Genomic DNA, 12525 nt, shown 5'->3' with positions numbered 1-12525 from the left:
ATGCGTTCTGTTATATAGATGTTTATCCTTTAGACACAAGTTGAAATCTCTTCCCCTTGGCTGAGAATCTCTCTGAATGACAAAATTGGTCTTTTATGCCTCAGATCCTTTGCTTTAAGTATTACCACAGAGTAGAAGTTCTCTGATGCAGGTTGAAGTTAATCAGTTTAGTTTAGCACTAAATAACAATGCCCTCACATTGTTGAATGAGGATGTTTTTAGTCAAACTGCCCCACAGAAAACATAAAGAAAAGAAAATAACCGTGAGGTTGAATTCTTTAAGGGAACGAGAGCAGATCGAGGCTGAGCTCTTGGCTCCGGCTGGTGTGGCGACAGGGGGTTGGTTTCATTTCTCAGGCCTAAGATCCGGTCCAAGCTTCTATGAACTGGCCATATGTCAACTGTGGGCGGGACTTCTCTGCCCTGGGAGCCTATCATGATCTGCGTTGACTCGCATCTATTCCAACCGAGGGACTGAGGTTGATATTCAGCCGAGTTTGCTAAATTTGGTCATCTTTACCAATGACCATCATTTGAGTAGGAGTCATGTTTATAGGGCTGTGGCGACATGTAATGGTTACATTTGTCACAACTGCTCCGGCTTCATTGCTCACCGATTATCTCTCTCCATCTCATTGGCTCTCACACCGGCAAACAGCTGGAAAATGGCCTGATTAACCAATTACACATTATGAGATCGCCATGCCATTACCTTTAAATGTCAATATGCAGCGACAGCTCTGGGCCCGTGTAATGAAGTGGAGTTGTGGTTACAGCTCTCTCCGTCCCGCTGTGCTCTGTGGGTGAATCACAGGCCGTAGCCTCACCATGATAATTGGGACATTTAAGCACTCTGCGCCACACCTCTGCTCACCTCCCCAATTCAGCCACTTTTCCCATCACTTAGTACATCATTTGGAATAGATTGAACTTGTGAAAACGCTCGCTCGCTTGGGCCATGTGTGACTTGTGTTTATTTAGTCAAAGATAAGCTTTATTCGTTCAGCAGCGTGGGAATGATCTGGCATGTGCTTGTGCTGCATCCTCCGATACTTGACTGAAGATTTCTCATGGTATCTTTTTTATTAAAAGTGTGTCAAATGAGTAGAACATTTCCGTTCGACCCAATATCAGATCCTTATGGACTCATACTGATGAGATCAGCAATGGAAAAAAGTGAATCATTCTAACAGTATGTATAGTGCAAAGCTTGATGGGCTAAAGTAGGTTGTTTTCTGTATGAGATGTAACAATGAATTACAAATGTGAGGCATTATGAGATATCTTTCTCCGCCAATAAGCAACAAGTGTACACCAGCTTTGACTTGTTTGTTTTGTTGAAACCATTACTCAACCAGGACAAGAAAAAAAGTCTGAATAGTGGTCTGTAAAGAGTTTCCAGTTTTATTGTAATGTTTGGGTCAACCGCGACATGACATCCATGTAGTATTTGACCAAAAACATTTAACTTTATCATGTGAAAGCCTTCCACATATCTTCAATACTGTAATACTGCTGAATATATACATAAACATACGTATTATATATATATATATATAATACTGGAAAAGTTAAGTATCTCAGATCCTCCTCAATAAAAGATCTACATGAAAATGCCCCTTTCAAAACTGGAATAATAACTTTTTAGATATGAATAGAGGCACACTTCAGTATGCAACAAAGCCCAGCTGTAAACACTAACAGTTTATTGCCTACAAAAAGAAATGCTACAATTAAACACGCCTTGTGTGCTATGCATCGTAATGACTCACTTAAAAAGCTGAGGGCGAAAGGCATTCCTTTAGCAACTTCTGAGCGCACTGCGTATGTTTAGTGAAACCACAAAGTCCGCACCAGAGCTGGAGGCCCAGTCTCCCACTCCCTTTTCCCACTAACCGCCCATGATTACGCTTATTGGCCCCTTGTTTTATGCATGTTTTTACTGTACACTGCAGTAGTAATGCATTGCACAAAGGAGCCTCAGCACGTTTGGATGATTCTTCTGGAAGGAAAATGTACTTTAAGTAGCTCTTTCAACCCTTTTAGTTCAGTACCTACCCGAAGAAATGCAGTGAAAGGGGTTCAAATGATTGTTGTTATTGCAGCTTTTAAGGCCCTTTCCTCCTATGCAGCTGCACTCTTGTTGTTATGTGTGTATAAATGATGAAAGGATTGACAGCGCTGTAGCAAACGCTCGTGAATGGTACGTTACATCTGAACACTGCTTAGAATGGCACACAATTTCAGTCTCTAATTGGATTTCACCAAAATATTTTTCTCATTGTTCAGAAAAAAAGATAAAATAACTATATTTGCACAATAATGCTTGTTCCTGTTTGTTCCTGTGGAAAAACGACTCAGGTTTGCGATAAACTTGCATGTTGTACCATTCTAATAATATATATTTTCTCTCTTTCTCTTAGGGAGATGCAGGTTCCTCTGCAGCAGGCATCAAGGTGAGGGCCAAGCTAAGCCAAAAGCTATTTCATATTCCCCATTAGGAGGAGGAATATATAAATATACACAGCAAATTTCAGAGAGTAAAATTGACTCTGTGAGATTCAATTTGAACTCTAAGCTGGTGTTTATGTTGTCCCAATCTTGTCAGTGTTAAATCAACACTCAACAAAGTGTTAGCAATTTAACTCGGAATAAGTGTCAAAATAAATCTGCCCAGTGTTGAATACAACGTCATTTAGCTGATGCTTTTATCAAAAACAACTTTTTATCCCAGGGAGCAATTCAGGGGGTGTATTGCTCAGGGACACATTGACATGGAACATGCCAGGGTTTGAACCAACAACCCTGTGCTCCTGGCAAACCCTCACTAATCCTTGCACCATATTACATGGAGTTAAGCCTGATACCAAGAACTGGCACACTGTACAGTTACATTTCAATCCTATCAAAGAGTTTATTTATCTCTACTAAGTGTTGCAAATGAATCTGATTTTGACACTGAATAATGACTCCAGCTCTTTCGAACAATTGATTCTGTAAGAATCTTCAACACCGGAAAATGAACTCTAAGGATTTTGCTGTGTATGATTTCCAAATGCTGATGGAATTGAAATTGCATACAAAAAACTGTTAAGGTTAACGCCACAAATCTAGTAAAGGATTTACAAATAGTTGGTACAATCCAATCCAAAAATGAAACCGTTTAAAAGAAAACCCTTTGCATGTATTTCAGGGCGAACCTGGAGAGCCTGGACGAAGTGGACTAAAGGTAATAATTACTTTGCTAAAGTTTTGGTCGTAGTAAAAAGTATACAAAAGTATACATAGCAGTGTTGGCGCTATGTGTTCTGTCATAAAGACAAACCATATGATGTTGATTACATAGTGTTTATTTATGAAGAAACTATGGTAAAAAAATCTCCTATGCAGTAACAAGTCTGGCCCAACATTTTTCCTATTTATTCTTTAATGTGGAAACACAAGCTTTAATGTGAAAGGTGAAGCTGCAGCTTCAGTTTGTGTGAGTTCCAAAATTCCAACCTCACTTGAAGCTCACTGCTCAAAGTGAAATAAGGATGGTTGTGCATCATAGTGCTTCAACTCATCTTACGTTTACTTTGGCTTGCTTTTGAGCCCGCATAGGGTCCCAGGCATCATACTATAAGTTCAGGTTATACGAGGTCTTTGCTGATGTTTTTGCTCCATTTCTCATTGTTGAAACGGATGTCTAAAACCAGCAGGTAATCCACTTTTGCTTTGACTCGTCACTTTTTATTCGGGTGTTTTACACATTCCATGGACATTGCCCAGAAAACAGTTGCTGGTGATAAACTAATAAAACTAGGAACTATTTTCCCTCTGACATAAAAGCCACTACTTGTTCCCTGACCAGACTGATTTCGGAATTGCGCCAGTGCTCCATCTAATTACACTTTTTAATCCCAAACGCTGCGCCCCATTAATTCCCCTTCTCTTTTCTCTGTTTGGACTAACTGGTTCCAGACAGACCGAGGGCCTTTCAGCAAATGTTTTTATGTCTTTCTCTGCTGTGGTGCATCTGCAACATTTGTGGCACTGTGGTACTAATTTTTAAACTGCTCTACCTTATCTATCGTTTTACAGCCGTTCTGCTTGTGCTGACACACTCAAATTATATTTCTCTTCAAAATGGCCATCAGAGGATTGAGTTGTTCCACATTTAGTATTACCATTGGATGCCATTCAAGTGTTGGTGAAGTAGCATTCCACAAAACAGGACTTTTGATCATTCGTTTAACAGTGCTTTCATTCAACACCGTGGAAATGTACTTCCCCCTTTTCAGTTACAGTTGATCCTTGTCCAGCCCGCGCTAATCATTTCTTTTCATATGGATGGGAATACAATGGTCCTAATAGAGCGTTAGATTAGCCAGAGTCAGACATTCCGTCCTGAAAGTCTCGCAGACGCCTCACAGGGGACCTGACTCCTTATTTGACCACAGTTGAAACAAATGTGCCTTTTTCAAACTAGCATGAAGTTTGGGAGTTTTGGAGTTGTCAACTTGACAATGACCCGGCCTTGGTCCCAAAGAAAGAGGCCAACTCTTGATTTCTCCCGGCGCCGCCAAACTCTCACAACCTTGAAGCCACGGCAGCTCTCTCTAACTGCTTTTGCTAATTTAATCCAAGGAATCTCGACAGTTTTGCCTTCCAGAAACCGTAACTTTTCCCTCCGGACAAAAACCGATAAAATCATGAGAATGAAACTCAATTGCGCTTTGTGAACGGTTGAGTGTTGTAACACGTACTAATCCCGCTGTCAAGCCGCGGCTGCATGACTTGGTTTGAAAAGTGCATGTCGGGTACCTTCTGCTCGTGCTCACCGCAAGCGAACGAATGGCAACACACACACACACACACACACACACACAAAAAAACGGGCCACTTTTCAGAATCACAGAAGCTCGATAACCAGAGAAAACACGAAATGGAAAATACCGTGACGGGGGGCTAATAGACCCCCAAAGAGCCCACAAACGAGGCTTGACTCAGCTTAGCTTGGCTTCGCCTGTAACGTGTCACACTCTTCCTGTGTAGGGAGAGCCAGGACTTCCAGGGCTGCCTGGACTCCCAGGGATAAAGGTAAATGCTTTGCTGTTTATAACCCCCCCCCCCCCCCCACGCACCCCCTCCCACCCCCGTCCGGTCATTCCACTGGTACTGTCCCTTACCATCCTCCTCAGCCGACCCGTGATTCAGAGTTCAGAGCGAAACTCCGCTGACCCAGTCGCCCAGTGCCTCATGCGCGACACATCGGGGTCTCGTAATCTTGCTTTTCCTGCTGTGTGGGATTTGTACCTTCGCCAGGTTCCATCTGCCTTAGCGGGGGACGCTGAGTAAAAGCTGCAAATTCAGTGCAGTGTAAAAGTTAAAAAAGGCTCAGGCAAACCTACAGGGGCGAATAGTCTATTGTTTTGATCCGAACATGCCGGAAGAAAAAAGGTCCCATTTAGGTTCAGCGTGAATTATTTGAACAATGCAACTCAGGCAACGACTCCATTCTGCTTCCTGAAAGTAGCTCGAAGCGAAATGGGTCAAAACTTCCACTCGCCGAGGAGACAAAAGTGCTCTTTCTATTTGATTATTTAGAATTTTTCAAATTAGGCCTTTCACTTCCTTCAGCTGAAGTGCGTGCTTGTTTACTGTTCCATTAAAAGTATCAGCAGATGGGGAAACGAGAGGCACAATAATAGTTTGCTCCCGTCTTCTGCCAAAAGAACGCCAACCACTGAACTCCATCTCATGATCGTTACCTGGAAATATAACATGAATGCAAGGAATGCTCGCACAGGCATGGTGGGATTATGCTTGTTGCTGTGTTGGTTTTGTTTTTCTCCTTTCGTTTGCTTGTAATGTGCTGCCCTTATAAAAAAAAATAAAAAAATAAAAAAAAAGACGCCCTTTCATTTTACTTTGTATATACTCCTGTTTTTACTTAAGAGACCTGAATGCCTAATGGATTCTAACAATATTTTTGCTAACGTGGCACTCTCCGCTTGCACTTTGTTCTGCACCGCGTTCTCGGCTGTTCATCCAGTTTAAATGTTTGAGAGGCACGTGTCCATTACCCTTCCAAAAACTTCCAGAGTGCCTCAACTCCAACACAAGTCCAACACATGGCACGGCAATTAAGTTATTTTCCAATCAAATGTAATTCAAATCAAATCAAGCATCACACCTCATATTGGAAGCTCATTAGTGCAAATGAGCAAACGTATGAAAGCTTCCTAATAGGTGGCAGAAAACCTGTGTTTTTCACACGGCTTTAGGCAGAACACATCCAGTGCCCTGATGAGTATCTAACAAGGTCAGTCGTAACGTCTATTAAGGCTCATAAGAGGGAGTCATCAATGGATGTGAAACCAGGGGACCAATTAACAAGCCAATGTGATTGATTTGCTGTGTCCCTGAATGTGCGCTTGTGTGTGTTGGAGCGGTAGGTGCATGCCGTGTCGTTACGCCATTCATCTTGTGTATGTGTTCGGTGCTCGGCAATCAATGCCTTGTGGGTCAACAAGTGATACCTGCTCTTTCTTTTCTTTTCTTTTTTAAAGGGTGAGCCTGGGTTCCTCGGCCCCCAGGGAGAGCCAGGGCTTCCAGGACTCCCAGGAACTAAGGTGGGTGACATGCTCGAGTACAGTGACATAGTTCATATTTCAGCTTTCTATCGCATCCCGCCGATCATATCCTGTGTGACCGTCATTGAAATCAGCAGCTCCTCTGCGTGTATGGCCTCATTATCCATTATTAGCACTTTTCAGGGGCCATTGAGCCCTTGTTTCTTCAGAATGTCACTTGGAAATGGACGGAATGAGCTAATCCCCGGCGCTCCCTTTGAGTCGTGACATTATCACACTGCGGAGCCAGCGGTGATAATCCACTTGGCGTTGTACTTTAGCATCAGGCTGTTTGCAGTGCATCAATTATCCATTGGTATATTATGGGTTATTGCATTGTCTTCTGCCATATGGCTCCCTCAAATGTCAGGGTAAATCTGATAAGGAGGAGCATTGTGGCACATTATTTATATAATAGTTTTTCCTTATGTTCACGATTGCCAACAGGTTTTAAACAACTGTAGCTTGAGGGTACGGATTTTTTTACATTTGAGCCATTAAGTTCTCCCATTAAGTTCATCATCAATCATTAGTGTGCTGAGAAAAACAAGGCCTCATTGACTCAACGAAGCTGAAGGATGGTTGCGTTACGCTTGGTCTTAAGTAATAGAAATAAGTAATAAAGAGAGTACTGGCTTTGACTTATGCCACACCCCCCTCTACTGGCTATTTGAAGTCACTTTACAATGAGAGAAAACCACGGCGATACAACAAAGGATTTTCCTTCTAATAATGTCTCATATTCCCATAAGGACAAAGACGGCTTCACGGGCAGCGTTTTTTATTTATTTATTGGGATTATACGTCTCACCTTCACAGCCAGTACGCCGCTGGTTCTGACTCGGCGTGAATATCTACCATTCAACATGCCGAGGTCTGCCGAGTAAGCAAACTCATGGGAAAGGCATGGACCCTTTTTTTAATAGATTCCCCAGCCACGTCAATACTTCCGAACATTAAGGAAATTGAAGTTCATGCCTGAAGTTTTTTCAGGGGAGACATCGCAGCTGTTCTGCTGACAAGAGAAATTAATTTGGCCTTGATCAGCACTTCTCCGTGACAAATACAGAAATCTGTTTGTTCTTTTTGTCTGTATAGGGAGAGAGAGGCGACCACGGGCCACAAGGGAAAGGTGAAAGAGGAGAACTTGGACCCCTTGGACCAAAGGTCAGTTACTCAAGTGAACATGTGTGCAATGAAAATACAAATGTCATGAACTCTGTGGGGAAAAAAATAAAAAATGAAATTGGATCATTCAGCCGTCCGTACTTGAAAGATTTCAGCTTTTTCCCAACCGTTTCTTTACCCATGTAAAGCCATAGGTATTTGCTGCCATCTAGGGCCAAGCTGATTTAAGCACAAGCCCTGGAGTTCCCAGAGTCTTAAATCAGAAAAAGGAGAATACATTCCCAAAGCGAGGGCTCATTAAATCCATCAAATAGTCTGCTATCTGAGCAAAGAGAGCTGGCAAAGCCATTACAGGCTTGTGATGGGTTCAGCGCTGTCCCTGGAGTCTTGAGTTAAGTAAACCAAATATAAATGAGTTTACCATTGTTTACGTCTGGCACCGGGCCAGCAGGTAGCGTAAGCTCCAGTCTAAACTGAGACGACCCCCCCCCCCCCCCCCCCCCTGATCTGTTTCACATCCTATTAGAGCTGCCAAAAGTGAGACCCCTTCTTTACCAAATAAACACACTTTCTCCGTCGCTATGGCATATTAAAAGGTGGTCACGTCAGCGAGGCTGACGGTGTTGCTCTCTCGGGAGGAGTACAAGAGGTTGATGATATTTCTTTGTGAGACATGCATTGGATATTTTTACCATTTTTATTTCATGGTGAATTTGCATTGAGTGCACAGTGTTTTATGTCATTGTTATATCTCACGAGCTTGTCTAGTTCCAAGCGTCCCATCTTTTCCTTCTTAATCCCGACAGGGTTCACAGGGAGAGTCCGGCACACCCGGCCCTAAAGGCTCAAAGGTGAGCAGTGCCAGATGTGTTGTCTTTTCATTTGGCTCATTGCTTTGTTCGGTTTCACAGTTGATTCTGTACTTGGATTACCGCCATTCGCAGTTTTCACTCTTCTTTTAGTCACTGCTGTTGTGCTGAATGCATGTAGTTTGAAAATGCTTTCTAAACCTTCAGAAAAACACCAATTGGATACAAGCCGTCGTACCAGGTCCCCACATTGCACACATCTGAATTAAAAAGATCAAAACTCAATTTGCGATCCTGGAGATCCTTAAAATAATACAACGCGCCGCATACAGCAGCATTGTGTGTCATACAATGTTGTGATTCAATACGTTATACATTTTTAAAATACATTTGTGAAATTTTAGTGATGTATTGATACAAAACACATTCCACGTTATTGTATCTCTGCAAAGAAGAGCTTAATTATTGCAGCATTGTTGAATCCTTCTCATTTTGGTTTGCTTTCTCACATTAGGGCGAGACCGGAGACAAAGGAGAACTCGGCCCTTCTGGGCCGAAGGTAAATCATTATATTGCTTCTATTCTTTGCTTACTTGGAGGATTTCATGAAGTATTTGAGTTACATGAAACGCTTTGATCTCCCACAAACTACTGCATCTCACCTTGATTTCCACCAGGAGGCAGAAGTCTAACCTTTGCAGTTATTACTGATGCTGCTATTTAATACAAGGAATTATGTTTAAAGTAGGAAAACTCCTGGCTCAATGTCTATTTTTTGATGTCATCAATGTGCAGGGCCCCCCTGGACAGAAAGGAGACCAAGGGGCCACTGAAATCGTTGACTACAATGGAAACATTCAGGAGGCTTTACAGGTCAGACAACTACCTGCCGAAACACATTCATGTTGTTTCTATTGATCCACAATGCAAAATGCTTGCTGCATAATGTCTGCAGTGGGCCTATCCCAGGGCTCTGTTACCTTTAGGGGATTAAATGGATAACCTCAGTGAGAAGAACGACCTGACTCAGAGTACAAAATACAACCCAGTTTTATTTTTGTTCTTGAAGATCACAAGATAAAAAACGGTGAGAAATGAACACTGACTCAGGCTTCCAAAGAAAAAGAGAGTTTTTAGGAAGCATCTTTACGGAAACACAGTCAGAAGGCAGGGGAGCTTCGTGGCTCTAATTCCTCCAGAGTTGCTGAAAGCAGAAGTGCGTCTAGTAGCCGAGTTCATCTGCGGGACAGTGCAGCGTCACAGCCCGTTTCTTAACTGGTGTTGAACTTTGCAGAGCAATCAATAGAAAGGTATGGTTCATTCTTTGATATGTGGTTCAAAGGGAAATGTATTACCTAAGTGAATAAACTCCTTCAAAGTAACATCATTCACGTTACATCCTCTGTAGATAAACAGGCTATCATCGCTTCTACAATAAATAATTCATTCTGAGGGCTGTTCTCTGCCGAAATGTGCTGACACAAAGGTTTTCAATTGTGTGACCTGTGCAATCTTATCTCTTGCCTCCTTCCCATAACCGCTCCTTCGGCCTACTGCAGAAGATTACCACAATTACAATCACGGTAATGAGGCTCTGTGTGTTCTTTGTTCGTTATGTCCCCTTCATGATTGATTCATCTCCGTCCTCGCATGGGTCCCACCGAATCCCCGTCCCGGTTTGCATTGTTGTTCTTGTGCCACCTCGCCCAGGTAGTGTTTGCTTAACAATGAATTCAAAAGAGTATTCGGCGGTGCGTCTGTGCTTCTTTGTGATACAGGCTGCCCGTGTAGCTGGTTTGGTAAAAAGTCATTTAAAAAAACGACCTATTCAGTAAATTTATGAGAAGGGTTTTTTCCAAAACTCACTTTTTGGTCAAAATCACTGAGCGGCACACAGCGGTGCGATTATAGATGAGTTCTGAGAGGGCAAAGGCACCAGTTATATAGTGTGTTATATTGATTGATATGATAAGAGCATAACATGGGTGCTGCTTTATCAATTAACTTGTCTTGAACAATGTCTCTGTTCTCTCTCATTAAGAGCCTTTTATTGTTTACGTTTGTGTCTTGTAGCCAGATATTATATCAGGATAGAAAAATCTCACGTGGTAGACAAAGGTGGGAGGGCGTTTTTTTGACAAACCCAAACAAATGAAGCATCATGTTTCTCAGCATTGCATATTAAATTGGTTAGAAGGATAAAAACGTTTGCATTGCACACACAAAGAAACGTTCATAAGTCATCCTTCCTACAACTCAACATTGTTACTGGTGGTTTATGAGGATCAGACACTCTAGAATCATACCTATTCCAAGTGTGTGTTTTCCTCAATCCTCTGATTACGATATTTATGTATCTGTATGTTGCAGCTAACATGTTTTCTGACTTATGGCATGTGCCTATCAGTTGAGCATCGTGGTTCATCACCGACTGCTAAACATTTCTTGTGCCGCTTGCAAGAAATTTCATTCAGAGGGTATGATCCACGGATAGAATGTAGCTCGTTGTCTTTATAAACTTGGTTGGTATTTAAGAAACCGACCCCACTGAAAGGTGTTGATTGATCAAATGGAATCTCCTCCTGCTTCTCCCTCTCTGTGTTCAGGGTCCTCCTGGACCTCCTGGGCCGATAGGACCGGCAGGTATAAAGGTAAACGCATTGGGATTCTTTAAGTCCAAATTAGAATTTTTTTAGTTCATGTCAACTTTTTTCCCTGAACTGTTTAAAATGTGCATTTAGGGGGATCGCGGTGTGCCCGGTCTGCCTGGACTCGATGGTGAAAGAGTGAGTTTGTTGTTTTTAAATTAGATTATTGATGATTACCTCAGAGGAGTAAATACATGGAGGCTTAAGACGTTTCATACATTTTACTTTGTATTGTTGCATGAATCAGCATTTCTTTGCACAAGGGGAATAAGTGACTTACATGTTTCTCTCTCCTTTTCAGGGCTACAAAGGCTCTAAAGGAGACATGGGAATGCCTGGAGCCTCAGGAGAGAAAGGGACAACCGGTTTAACCGGCCTACCTGTAAGAATCCCTGTGTCTATTTTCTAAGACTAAGCCTTTGAGATATTTATGTACGGTTGTTATTAGATAGAAACCAAAACGTGTCTCATTAAGCTTTTGCTCCATAGGGTGTAAACGGGGTAAAAGGGGACAAGGGAGATTCAGGTCTGACTGGCCCTCAAGGTTCTTCAGTAAGTCACATTAACGACGTTTGTTTTCACTCCACATAAACATACGCAAGAAGTTCTATTAAAGATGTTTGTGGGAAACTTCACAGATTGTCGGCTCTCCAGGGGCACCAGGGCCCCATGGCCCCCCAGGACCTATGGTGAGTGTTTCTGAAAGGTCTCATCAGCGGACGATAGTTTGAAGTTCTCCACATCAGTGTTGGACTTGTTTTTGTTTTTTTACCATCCCGACTGCACATCTTACCAGCAGTTTATTGACGGTGATTTGGAGACAATGATAATTGAGGCTATATTAAAGGCCCTTGTATACAGTGAGTCATTAATATTGATTGTGAGGCTCACCACTAACTCGTATTTTGACATGTTTTCAGGGCCCCCATGGTTTCCCTGGATCAAAGGTAAATCTCAAGCACAAAGTATAATAGTTCACGTGTGATAACAACCCACATTCAGGGCATTATGACTGTGTGTATGACTCTTTTTTTTATTTTTAGGGTGAACCTGGTATGCATGGTGTGAAGGGTATTCGAGGAGAGGTGGGACACAAAGGGGACCGTGGGCCGCTGGGACTCCCGGTAAGTACAGCCGTGCACCATGGGACATCTCCATCCACAAAGCCCTGATGATCCCCTTAGACGGCCATAGAAATGTGTCATTTGCATTTTAGCCCCGTCTGTTTTGTTTTAATGCATTACTGTATCCATTTAAATGAGGTGGTATTCGTATGCAAGTCCTTGTTTTTCTGTGTGTGCCTGTGTGTGTGTGTGTGTGTGT

General features: G+C 42.4%; 1 protein-coding gene across 1 annotated transcript in view; it reads left to right on the top strand.

The window, feature by feature from the left end:
- LOC119222380 (collagen alpha-1(XXV) chain) overlaps positions 1-12525 on the top strand; it is a 117046-nt gene that overhangs the window by 94791 nt on the left and 9730 nt on the right. The window contains exons 15-30 of the mRNA XM_037478989.2: positions 2424-2456; positions 3194-3229; positions 5038-5082; positions 6555-6617; positions 7716-7784; positions 8552-8596; positions 9069-9113; positions 9350-9427; positions 10114-10137; positions 11161-11205; positions 11296-11340; positions 11504-11584; positions 11692-11754; positions 11841-11891; positions 12123-12149; positions 12246-12326. Of these exons, the coding sequence (XP_037334886.1) occupies positions 2424-2456; positions 3194-3229; positions 5038-5082; positions 6555-6617; positions 7716-7784; positions 8552-8596; positions 9069-9113; positions 9350-9427; positions 10114-10137; positions 11161-11205; positions 11296-11340; positions 11504-11584; positions 11692-11754; positions 11841-11891; positions 12123-12149; positions 12246-12326 (831 nt within the window). The remainder of the gene's footprint in view (positions 1-2423; positions 2457-3193; positions 3230-5037; positions 5083-6554; positions 6618-7715; positions 7785-8551; positions 8597-9068; positions 9114-9349; positions 9428-10113; positions 10138-11160; positions 11206-11295; positions 11341-11503; positions 11585-11691; positions 11755-11840; positions 11892-12122; positions 12150-12245; positions 12327-12525) is intronic.

The sequence above is a fragment of the Pungitius pungitius genome, chromosome 1 (genome assembly GCF_949316345.1).
Source record: "Pungitius pungitius chromosome 1, fPunPun2.1, whole genome shotgun sequence".
Taxonomy (NCBI): Eukaryota; Metazoa; Chordata; class Actinopteri; order Perciformes; family Gasterosteidae; genus Pungitius; species Pungitius pungitius.
This window is presented reverse-complemented; position numbering and strand designations above follow the sequence as displayed.